Here is a 13,063-nt window from a genome sequence, read left to right as displayed (position 1 = left end):
ATGGCAAATTTGTGTAGGCAATGTTGACTACGTGATAATACCCAAGAGATGCTGCATGCAGTCTACTCGACCTAACCACAGAGCCCACCAAAGCTAAATCACTGGGAGAAGCGGAGGTGAAGTCATCTTTGATGTGGAAACTTCATCCATTAAACACTATCCTCTCACCGTTTGGCCGGCTCTTCTCTACTCTATGCTTATAGCTTGTCTGCACATTTTACTCACCAAATAGCCTTTGATGTAACTTATAGTTTACTTCTTGGTTATGTGTGTGTGTGTGAGGGGGGGGGGCTGTGTGTTTCACAGTAGAGGTCAGAGACCAACTTCCTAGTTCTCCCTTTCCACATGGCTCCTGAGGACAAAACTCCAGTCATCAGCTAGCACAGCCATCTGGCTGGCCCTTTCTGACAGTTAACTAAATGGCTGTTAATGGTTGGGTTCTTCTGTGTTTATCTCCAAGTGACTTAACTTGCTGAACTCTGTCATTAGATTTTATGCAATAGATTTTGAGCAATGATTTGAAGTTCATGTTGGAGAGGAAAAGAAAAGTCAAGACAGTTTCTAAGCAGAATAAACTGGGGGTACTTACCCATTGTGTTAGCAATTAACGTGTGGCGTCGCTATTGAAATACACCAACAGATTAAAGAATGCACTAAAAAAATCAGAAATATATTTGTTAAATATGGAAAGTTGATATGAAAATTGGAGGGATGCCTGAAAAATCAGTAGCAGAAAGGATGTAATATTTAACCAAAAGAATAAATTGTTTGGAGACAATCCAAACCTCATAGAATATGCATAGATATACTCCAGGTGGGCTGAAGACCTAAATGCGAAAAACAGAACCTTCACATTCTAGAAAATATGAGACCTCATTACCTCATGGCATAAAATACAATTTTAAACAGATAAAGAAAATCAAGGAAATGATTGGTCACTGTGTGTTAAAGTTTAAATTTTCTGTATGCCATTGGCTGAGAGCAATGTGTGTTACAACCAAATTCCAGTTTTTGTACTATTGAGATGAACAAAAATTCAAAAGGTGGGCTATTGACGAGGACGCTTAACCTCAGGATCTCACCACTGCTGGGAGAGCAGTTGGCAGCACTCCCGCCAGGACTTGGCAGGCATCTTCTAGATGTAGGATCTGGCAGACTGCAGTGTGTGCACAGGAGGTGCATTGAATTTGAATGTCCAGCAAAGGAAATATGCGGACACATTCATACTTGGTAAATCCTGAAAGTGTGATGTTGAATGAAATGTTTCTAAAGGGTTTACCTTTTATGAAAAATTTGAAACCACTTATCTATAAAACCAGAGGTCAGAGATCAGTCTCTAGAGTCAAATGGATTCCAGGGAAGAGCAGCGGGGAGAGAAGCTGGAGACAAAAAGGATGCCTTTTCCCTCTGTCTTGGAAGGCAAGATATTAAGAACTATACTTGAGCTGACTAGATGGTTTGCCAGGTAAAGTACCTGGCTCACAATGACCTGAGTTAAATCTCCAGAACTTTTAGATAAAGGTGGCGGAGAGACCAGACTATACAGAGTTGTCCTCTGACCGCTACGTGCAGGCTTTGGTACGTGTATATACCCACACTCATGCCCCACATATGTTCAATAACAATACATTTTAAACATTAATTTTAAAAGGATTGTTCTTTCTGTGCATTGACCATATAAGCATTATATTTTCTTCTATTTTATCTATGTGCTTGAAATGCTTTGTAAGTTTAAAGCTTTGTTGTATTGCTGGTGTGTGTGCATGTGTGTGTGTGTGTGTGTGTGTGTGTGTGTGTGTGTGTGTGTACATATGTGCATGTCTGTGAGAGAGCATGCATGTGTCCATGGAGGCCAGGAGAGGGTGTCCGGTCCCCTGGAGCTGAAGTTCCAGGTGTTTGTGAGCGCCTGGTGAGGGAATGGGTCTCTGCAGTCTGGTCCTTCTGATAGGGCAGTAAGCACTCTTAATCACCGAGCCAACTCTCCAGGCCCAGTTGTTGAAAAATTAATTCTCCTGAGAGAGATAAAACCTGATCAATTTTTATTTTAAAATGGGCAGTCATTCAAAAAACCATTTAAGCTAATTGGTTTATTACTCCTGCATGGAAGTTTAGTATGTATTAAAATAATGTGTATTTAGCAGGGGGTGAAGTGCAGGGCAATAGGGTGGACCACAGAACCCAGCGCTGTTAGCTCCTGCACAGTGGATTTAGAAAAGTCCCTTACTTTCTCTTGCCTTGGCTTCTCTGCATGTAAAATACTGCTGATGTTGTGTATCTCATAGAACTGCTCAAGAATATGAACATTTATACGCATAAGTGCTTCAGTAAGCAGGACTACCCTAAAAGGAGAGCATGGCTAGGCTTTGTTTAAAGGGATTGCATGAGTGGACGCTGGCTTTACTGATGAATGCCCTTGTGTGGTATAAAAATGTCTCGGATCGTCAGATCCTGTCCAGTTGGAAATGATTCCGTCTCTAGTGACTTCACAAATATCTGCCTCAGATAGTCCTGGTAAAGGAAAGCGATCAGATTCTCATTTACTTTTCAGAGCTAGCTATAAAATCAATAAGAAAAACAAAATCCACACATTGTTCTGTTAAAACAGACGCAATTCTGCCCAAAACAGAAAACTATATCTATCATCAACTTCTGGCAAATGTGTTATTCTCTCATAATGCTGTCCTTTTGTATTAAATGATGAGTGTTTGCTTTCCCAGGTAGATGGAGAGTTAAGTAGAAGTCCATTTCATGTATCACATAAGAAGTCACTGTCATTAAGGAGCTATTTAGTCACTGTTCTAGTGCTGTGAAGAGACACCATGACCAAAGCAACCTACCAAAGCAATTATTTAATGGGAGACTTGCTGACTGTTTCAGAGGTGAGTCCTTGACCATCATAGCAAGTAGCATAGTGACAGGTAGGCAGGCAGGCAGTGCCCTGGAGTAGAAAGGCCATGGTTGTAGGCTTTGTCTAGAATCTTGGGCCCTGGAGCGCTGCTGCTGACTAGCTACAAGTTTTTGAATGAACTGCTGCCCTCAACTGGGCTTCAGTTTCTTCCTTTATGAGCTAGAGCAGCCAGGTCTTCTCCTACAGGACTGTAATGACCCTAGACCCTAGATAGGTGGCGCACTGCCCCCTCAGGTACAGAATCACGAGTTGAGTTACAGATTGCTCGGTGTAGGGTGGTGGTTGGCTGGGGTGGGTAAGAAAAGATAAAGCAAGAGATTGAAAACGTTGACAGCTGTCTCTGCCAAAATCTCTTCATTTCACCTAAAATGATAGGTACCTGGGAAAAATAAACAAGCCCCACCTCAAAAAAGGCCTCCCAGTGCTACAATTGCAGAGGTGTACCATCAGGCCTGACTTTATGGCTGATTTCTTATCGGATCATGTTAGAGCATTGCTTTTGCCTTAGAGTGTGTCTGTGGAAGAGCTCTCGCCAAGAGGACAGTCACCGACTCTGCCTGCTCTCCTCTGCTCATATGTACTTGCATGCTAAGAGAATAGCCCCCCTCCCCTGTCTTTGATTTTGTGTCTTGCAGACAGACACTTTCTGAACTCCCTGCGGAAGGAAGTTTGTAGTGAGGGGCTGCAGGCAGGCCTGCTTTTCGCCTCACCCAGCTCCCGCACGGCTAGCTTAGTCCCAGAAATAACAACACATAAGTTGTATTTGTTTAAATACTGCCTGGCCCATTATCTCTAGAGAGTTAGTTACTGACTAACTCTCATATCTTGATATTAACCCATTTTTAATAATCTGTATAGCACCACGAGCTGGTGGCTTACCGGAAAAGATTTAGCATGTCTGACCTGGTGGCTGGCTCCATGGCTTCTGCCTCATAGCCCTCTTCCCAGCATTCTGTTCTGTTTACTCCGCCTGCAGCTTGCTTGCTAGCAAGGACCTTGAAACGCCTCAAGGGGTAGAGGCAGTCTCTTTATTGATCAATGAAAATAACACAATAGACAGATAACCCTCCTCCATCAGAAGTTAAAGAGCTGTTTGTGAGCATGCCCCACTCAAAACACCTTCATGTTTCCTATTCCCTGCACGGAAATATAAGTGACTGGTGGCCAGAAGTCTTCTGAGTTCCTCCATCTGGGTCTTGCCTTCTCCATGGCCACGGTCTTGCCCCCCACCTTCCCTGTACACTTGATTCCCTGCCCTGACAGATGGTCCTCCCTAAACAGCACACACTGCTTCCATCCGGATACCAAGTCCGTTTATAACTTCTGCTTAACATTCGCAGCTAATTTTCCTGCTGCTGTCATCTTGAGTTGTCAATAGAAATGAAGTGATGCTGTTTGCTTGCTCTTACAAATGAGCCTCCGTTGTAGGATGTTAATCTGGCTCTCCGAACTCATGCTCAAGTGTTCCGCTCACTTTTTAGAGAAGCATCAACGGTAGAGAATGAGAGGCCTGTGAGGAGGAGGACGGAATAGCTGTGCTCTGGTCCCTCCCTCCCCACAGCCTGATGACGCTCAAGAGCGCTCTCCTGGGCTCCGGAGACAGCTCATAGTCCGATGTCTTTTCTAACCGTCATTTGCTTCGCCCCTCTCCCCAAGTTTATTACCTTGTTCTCACGAGGTTCCTCTGACTTTCCTGCCCACTCACCAAGCTTGGTGAGACTTTCCTGCTGTTTGCCACATCGGCCTGCCATTTCACCATCTGGGAGTGCTTCGTGTTTTCTGGAAATATAGAGGTATAACTTGTGCTCTGGCTGAACGCTGTTTTTAAGACAGCAGCTCGGTCTTGCTCCAGGCTTTTCCTACGTACTCAAGTGTCCACGTAGAGCATCTTGGTGTTCTCTCTCTAGTTCATTCCACTGAGTCAGGAATCCCTAAGCCTCAGTAACTGTCCTTTACCCTTAATGGCTAGATAATGGGGACTTCTGTTCAGAGATAATTAACAGAATTATCCCTGGCCATAGATTGTATCAATACCAATTCTGAACATTTTAGTGTTTCCCACTAGCCGTAATGAAGCTTGCTTTCCTAGTCAGCTTATCCTTGACTTTGGTTCCCAAAACTCGACTCAGCCACTGTGACTGGGTGGTTAAAAAAAACCATGGAATTATCTTTGCTGCAGGACTTCTTGAAGCCTTGCCAATATCTGATGAACTAACCTTCAAGAGCAAAAATAGGTGATCATCTAAAACTCATTGGCGTGATCACAGAGCCTTCCTTCCTGGATATCTGCGGGGATGGGTTGGGGTCTCTGTGATGAGGCACATTTATGATCACGTTGAATGCAGCAATTTTGTGGTCCTGGGGCAATCCACTTGCAATATGGCTTTTTGTTTCATCTGTTTTCCTGGTGATTTTGATGGTTCCTCACATTTGGCTTCTTCTGTCTCAAGCCTTGTGATCTTTCAAGTGTTTGGAGATTTCCATATTCAGACCTTCTTGAGTTCTCAGAGTTGTAAGTCCTGTTTATTTGCAGATAAATAATTCCCTTTCTAGAGAGATGGCCAGAAACCTTAGGCAAACCACCCAGGGGCTTGGTATCGTGGTGAGTAAGTGGAAAATTTTTCTTCTACCCACCTGAATTAGCCTCCTACGCCATAACAATTCACCGTAAACAGAGAGCCTTGAAATGCTGTTTGTCTTCATGGTCCTGGAACTCAGAAATCTGAAGCAGGTTCGCAGGGATTTGGGAGGGTGTAAGGAAGAAAGCTTCATCTCGACACCCAGATTTCTTGGCTCATGTCTGCATCTTCCATCCGCAGAGTTGGCAGTCACGTCACCCCAGGCTCTGCCTCTACTCTCACACCACTTTCTCTTCTGCCTCCGGTCCCCTCGTCTTTCCCCTTGCAGCAGCACATCATTTCATGAGCCTGTGGGTGGACGGAACAACATAATCTCTCTTCAAGACCCTTAACCCACATGGGTTTTGTTGTGTAAGATAGCTTTGGTTCCATGTACCAGTAAATGGACATGTGTTGCGAACAGGCGCTTTTCTTCCCCAGTCACTTCTGTCTTCTCTTGAAGTTGATGGACCACCGTAATGTATTTATTAAGCCTCACAGAAAATAATCCATTACATTTTGTGTTATAGCCAGTGTTTTCAAATTTCTTTAAGAGACTTTTTTTTCTTCACAAGACACATTATTTTGTCTTAAAAAGATTTATCCTATTTTCTTTCTTTTTTTAAAGAACTTTTTATTATTTTTTTTCAAAATTTTTATTATGAATACAGTGGTCTGTCTGCATATATGCCTACTCACCAGAAGAGGGCACCAGATCTCATTAGAGATGGTTGTGAGCCACTATGTGGTTGCTGGGAATTGAACTCAGGACCTCAGGAAGAGCGGTCAGTGTTCTTAACCTCTGAGCCATCTCTCCAGCCCGATTTATCCTATTTTCAAGTGTGTGTGTGTGTGTGTGTGTGTGTGTGTGTGTGTGTGTGTGTCTGAGTATGGATGAGTACAGGTGCCCACAGGGGCCAGAAAGAGGCCATCCTCTGGAGACAGAGTTACAGGCAGTTGTGAGCTGCCTGGTGTAGGTCCTGGAAACTGAACTCAGGTCCTCTGCAAGAGCAGTCATACCACGCTGTTAACTGCTGAGCCATCTCTCAGCCAGATTTCTTGTTTTATTTTGAAGCCTCTCAATAGCCCAGGCTAACCTCAAACTTGTGCTCCTCCTCCTTCGTGTGAGCATGCATTGCTTACCCAGCTCAGACAAAGACAGCATCGAGGGAACAGACTTCCAGACACAAATTCCCTCTCCATTCTCGCATCCTTTCTGCGCAGACTTTATACAACCTCATTTGCCCAGGAAGATGCATGAGGCCAAGGCATGGTGATCCTCCTTCTTCCCATTGCTCAATGATGGTGTTTCCTCCTAGGGAGAAACTGAAAGGAATTTGTAGCTCTGGGTGGAGACCCTTCCCAGACAAAGAGAAATCTGAAACTCACATTGATGATGCGTCTTTTAATCAAAGTACCTTAGTCCGCTATTCCACGTGTCATTTAGAGATGTGTTTCTCATAAAGCTTTATTTTTTAAAGATTAATAAATATTCAGCCCAGATTAGTCTTGGGATGAGCACTGTGCCCCAATAGAAGAAAATTTTCAGTCTGTGGAGGTTTATCATCACCAGACTCTTCAATTTATTTACACGTTTTGGTCGCAGATCATTATGATGGATTAATCAGATATTTCAAGTATTAAGAGCATACATGAAATTAAAGTTCTGTGAGTGCGCCAAGTATGGTGGTCCATTCTTGCAATCCCAGCACCAGAGATAGAAGTGAGAGTATGGCAGGATCGAAGCCAGCTTAGGCTACATAGGCCAGTTGTAGACTTCATAGAGTATTTCAACAAATTCAAGATAGACTTATGCAGACACAGTGTTGTAGGATTTTAAAAACACATATGTTTTCCTTTATTCACGAAGAGGAAAAGAGCAAAATAAGCTGTCTGTGGTTTTCCTGTGTTTCCTTCAGTGTGCTAATCACACAAGGCGTTCCTGATTTGTCATTTGTTGGTATTTGCGTTTCCCACACAGTAACATTCTGTGCCCTTGAGAATTAGTAACCTGGGCACAGAGACACATATCTGCAACCCCAACACTTAGGAGGCAGAGGCAAGAGAATCTTGAATTCAAATCTAGCTTATGCTACATAAGAAGTTCCAGACCAGCCTGGCCTACAGAGTTAATTCCAGACCAGCCTGGGCTACAGAGACACTGTGTCTTTATGACTTTTCTTTTTTTTTTTTCTGGAGCTGTGGACCACACCCAGGGCCTTGTGCTTACTAAGGAACTGCCCTCCCACTAAGCTAAATCCCCACCCTGTGAGACCCCACCTCAAAATAAAAATAAACAGCTAAATTACATAAATAATAAGCAAAAACATTGGTTGGATATTATTTTAGCAGAGTTCTTTTGACCTCCTCCCAAATTTCTGACTCTGTCGTATAAGTTGTACAGACAGGCAATGACAACCCCAGCACAACAGCTGCCTGGCATCTGGCACATGCCACAATTTCCAAGACCTTGAAAATAAAAATAACATATCTTAGATTCAATAAAACATGGATCCTGAGACTCAGGCAAAAAAAAAAACAAAAAAAACAAACAAACAAAAAAAAAAAAAACAAAAAATCAAGGATTTCTATGATCAACTTGCCCATAGTGTCCCTGGAAGTTGATTACATTCTGAGCACCATGCACTAATTCTATCTTATGTAAGTTGCAAAAATGAATAGTTGCTAGTGGCTGTGGGGAAACCTTCGGTAAGTAGTAGAATCAGAGAGGCCTCATGCATTAGGTAGGTCTAAACTGGGAAGACCTGGTCTGGAAGAGGGAAAGACAATTCTAGACCAGATGGAAGAGCATCCCGAGTGGCATTCAGAAACTTCTCAGAAGGATCCGGCCCATGTGGAGAGGGCAGGTCAGCTGGTGGTTTGGCATTTTTGATGTCTGTTTCCCCATAAAGTGTCTTTCTTTGTGCTGCCTGGAACAGTGATGAGGGTTGATGAGATTAATTCAGTTGTTGTAAGGGTGCTTGCCACCAAGCCCGAAAAACTGAGTTCAACCCTTGGGACTCCACAAAGCTGCCCCGTGACCATAACATGTGTGCCCACGCATTGTAAGTATGCACACACGCACAACACAAATAAATGCAATATAAAATTAATAAAAAATGTTGGTGGGCAGGGCATGGTGACACATGCCTATAATCTAAGCACTTGGGAGATCTGGGGTGGAGTTCAGTCAAGCGCTTGTGGATATAGACATTAGTTTGTGTTCAAAGATGTAAGATCAATTTAATGAGTTTTACTTGCAAAAAAAATGTAACGGTTCTCATAGTCCTACATGTGCTTATTTCTTTACCATAGGTCCTAATGTGTTCAGCTCGAAAAGTCTTGCCCTTCAAGCTCAGAAGAAGATCCTGAGCAAAATAGCCAGCAAAACTGTAGCCAACATGCTGATTGACGATACCAGTAGTGAGATCTTTGACGAGCTGTACAAAGTCACGGAGGAGCACACCCATAGCAAGAAGGAAGCCCACAAGATCATGAAAGACTCAATCAAGGTGGCCATCAAAATTGGTATCCTCTACCGGAACAAACAGTTCAGTCAGGAGGAGGTTGTAATTGTGGAGAAACTCCGGAAGAAGCTGAACCAGACTGCCATGACCATGGTCAGTTTCTATGAAGTAGAATACACCTTTGATACAAATGTGCTCTCTAAACTGCTGCATGAATGCAAGGACCTGGTCCATGAACTGGTGCAGCGACATTTGACACCCAGAACCCATGGACGCATAAACCGTGTCTTCAACCACTTTGCTGACGTGGAGTTCCTTTCCACCCTCTATAGTCCGCGCGGAAACTGCAGGCCCAACCTCAAGAGGATTTGTGAAGGAATCAATAAATTGTTAGATGAGAAGATCCTCTGAATGGCTCCTTGTCTCCTGGACTTTGCTGCTTTGAAGTTAGAACATCCAACCCGGTCCCATAAGAATCAAGCAGCAACCCTCATTCAAGACGTTCTAGTTCCATCCTCTTCATCCTTCTGATGCTGATCCTAACCCAGATGTAGTGTTGACTCTCTGAGCACGGGCATGAGGTCGCAAGTCTGAAAGAACTGTGTTTGTGAGCCCAAAAAGCAGTCAACGGTTCTAAGCAGGGAGCCTGCTTTGCTCCCCACAGTGAGCTCAGTTCATCTTACAGTGGAAGGTGTCCTGGATTAGGACATAGAAGACACGGGCTTGGGTATTCATCCTGCCACTAGGGACTCTATCTTCTATGTTCTGGAGACATGATGCTTCCTGACTACCTCACAGGGCTGTTGTGAGGACCGAACGGGACAACTCACATTCTTGATTTTGTGCAACAGACACCAGTGATTGTATATAATAAATAGATGGGGCATAACTATCCCTTGATGTGTTTGGTGTCAGTTGTCATGGCATATTTAGTAATCACAGTACCAGAGATGCTGGAATATGAGAATTATAATTTTTTGGTAGTCTGAACCACAGAGTAGGGTTGAGAGAAACCTGACCTATATAGAGGAAACGAGAAAGGGGGGTTGGAAGAGGAAAAAAGGAAATACAACGAAAGGAAAAGCAAGAGCTCCTTGTCCGCTTTGAGAGAGGTGAGAGTCAAGCAGATGTTGTTCCCTTACTCTGCACGTGGACTGAGGACACCTGTCCAGGGCCCGCGGTGACCCTCTGTGTAGGAAGAGCAATGCTGTCGCTATCTCCTGATTCTCTATGGTCTCTCAGACTCTCAGTCTCGTCTCCAGCTGCATCTGTTCAACAGCCTTTCCGCTCCTCCGGCTGTGCTGACGCACTTCCTCCGCGTCCCCTCCTTTCATTTCATCTTACACGAGAAACTTGCCATTTGGTTGCGTGGTTTTCAGGTTCCCTAATGAGATGATAAAGTATGTTTTGTGGGGTGTGGGGATCCTGTGCTAAAATTTTATTTATAACTGATCTGTAATATTTCTAAGCATCTGTTGTGGTGTAAAACCTCAGTAGCTATACTATATTGTATTATCAAATAGTGTAATTAGCATATCTATCACAAATATTTATTTTTTTCCTGGAAGGATTATTCAGAATATAATGTTTTATTTAGTAGCTAGTTAGTAATATGGAGCACATTATTATTCGCTCTAATGACCCTATTATGAAACCGAACAGTAGAATTTTTTGATGTAAACTATCCACTTCTCCCATCTCTTTTCTTCTCCACTTCTCACTCCATAGTAACTGATGTTCTACTTTTTCTTTCTCAGATATCAACTTCTGAAGTATTTCCTGTTTGTGAGTTACACAGTGTTTGTTCAATGTCTGTCTCATTGCACTTAACATAAAGTTTTGTAATTTCATCCATATTGCTGCAAATGTCAGAATTTTTTTACAATAAAAAACATTCTGTTCTGTTCAAATGTCACTTTTTCTTCCGTTGCTCATCTGTCGATGGTGCTTTGAGTCTTGGCTACTGCAAATATTGCTGTAATAAACATGGGAGTGCCTGTATCTGTTTTCAATATGACTATTCCATTGATGTTGCATAGGTACTTGGTAATGTGGTTTCTGGGGTAGGGGGTGGCTTCATCCCTTACTTCACAGGGATCAACTGCTCTGTGTTCTGCAGCAACATTATATAACATTTCCCTTTCCCCTACCTGCTGTCAGTACATGTCATGCTTTGTCTTTTTGATATTATTATTGCATCCTCAGAGAAGTAAAATCCCTCTGTGATTTTGATGTGTATTTTCCTAATAACTAATGATTTTAATTATTTTTACAAATATTTTGGCTATCAGTATGCCTCTTTTTGAGGAATTTCTATTCTTGCCTTTTCCCTTTTAAAACTTGGATTTGTTTTAATTTGCTATTGAGCTCTTTGATGACGTTAATAGTAATCTATTATTAGAGTGGATGAGGAGAGCTGTGTGTGTTGTGGGCGGCAGACACAGAGAGATGGAACTGCCCAAACCAAGCTCTCAGTCAGTTCCAGATATGGGACATTGAGCTACAGGATTTAATTTCTACTGTTAACCTTTAATTTGGCTCTGATTTCACTATCTTCTGGTTCTTTCTGGTCTCTGACTGGGGCTGTGCCCTGATTTTTACTTAACTTGTTTGTGGCTTCAAAGGAGTCCGATCTTTGGCATTTTAGAGCAAATTTGGGTACTTTGAAGAGACTGAACTTTTTCACGCTGTGGGGCTTTAACTGTTATACCATGCTTTATTATACTGTGATGTTGATATTAATTTGAGACCTTAGGGATAAACAAAAAAGGAAAGGTTATGAACTAACAGTAATATTTTAGTATGCCAGTGTTTAGTATGACAAGGAGCCTGTTGTCTTGGTTGAGTGTTTGTCAACTTGATACAAGCTAGAGTTTTCTGGAAAGAAGACTATTTATTGAGAAAATGCACGCATCAGATTGCAGGCTCTAGGGCATTTTCTCAATTGGAGACTGATACGGAAGAGTCCAGCTCACTGGAAATGGTGTCATTCCTGGGTAGGATACCCAAGGTTGTAAAGGACTCAGGCTGAGCAAGCCATGGGAACTAAGGCAGAAGGCAGCACCCTCTGGGGCCTGTGCTTTAGTTCCTGCCTCCAGGACCCTACTCTGAGTTCATTCACTTAATTAACTTCATGCAGGACTTTAATCTGGGAGGAGAAATAAGAGCTTTCTTTCCCAAGCTGCTTTTGGTCAGGATGTTCCATCACCCCAGTAGGAAACGAACGAAGATAAGGATGCAGAGCCCTTTGAGTGTGCCCTGAGGACAACTTGAGGTATTCGATGGCAACACCTCCAGCCATTCATTTTCTGTTCAGGATTTTGGTTGTCATGAGTCTTTCACATTTTATATAACATTTAAGATTTTTTTACTATAAAGAATTGCATTTAAATTTTGATAAGAATTGCACTATATCTTTAAGTTGCCTTTTGTAGGACAGCTGTTTTTATAGTATTAATCCTGCCTATCCAGGAGCATGGGCGCTCTTTCCATCTCCTGGTACAATCTTCAGTGTCTTAATGTTTTTATCATACAAGTCTTTCACTTCCTTAGTTATATTTGTTCCATGATTTTTTAAGGCTGTTGCAAACTTAATTGTTTCCCTAATTTCTTCCTTGGTGTGCTTGTCATTTGCATACAGGAAGGTTATGTATTTTTTAGTGTTATTTTTGAGTCCTGCTACTTTGTGACTGTGTTTAACAGGTGTGGAATATGTCTCATGGACTCTTCAGGGTCTTTTATGTACAGAATCCATCATCTGCAAATAAGGATACACTGAATCCTTTGTGTCCTTTTTATTGCCTTCCCATGTCTTATTGAGCTCGGTAAGACGTCCAGCATTATATTATATTGACTAAGAGGGGGAGACACCAGACATATTTGATTTGTTCCTAATTAAAGGAAATGCCTTGAGTGTCTCCTTGGCCCCCTCCTTCTTTCTTCCTTCATAATTCTTCAGTAACACTAGGATTAAGCGAAATTAACAAGAGCTCATTAACTTTAACTTAGTTTGATTTTCAGCTTAACTGCAATTTGTGGAGAAAGTTGAGAAAGCAAGTTCACCTGCCCAA

At 42.5% G+C, this 13,063-nt stretch overlaps 1 protein-coding gene across 1 annotated transcript in view; it reads left to right on the top strand.

The window, feature by feature from the left end:
• Positions 1-11,005, top strand: part of Tipe3 (TNF alpha induced protein 8 like 3) — a 39,818-nt gene extending 28,813 nt beyond the window's left edge. The window contains exon 2 of the mRNA XM_048417459.3: positions 8,842-11,005. Within this exon, the coding sequence (XP_048273416.3) occupies positions 8,842-9,404 (563 nt within the window). The 3' untranslated portion in view covers positions 9,405-11,005. The remainder of the gene's footprint in view (positions 1-8,841) is intronic.
• The last annotated feature ends 2,058 nt before the right edge of the window (positions 11,006-13,063 follow it).

This window comes from Myodes glareolus, chromosome 4, assembly GCF_982192425.1.
Source record: "Myodes glareolus chromosome 4, mMyoGla1.1, whole genome shotgun sequence".
In the NCBI taxonomy this organism is placed as follows: domain Eukaryota; kingdom Metazoa; phylum Chordata; class Mammalia; order Rodentia; family Cricetidae; genus Myodes; species Myodes glareolus.
Note: the sequence above shows the minus strand (reverse complement) of the source record. Positions and strands in the feature narration are given on the sequence as shown.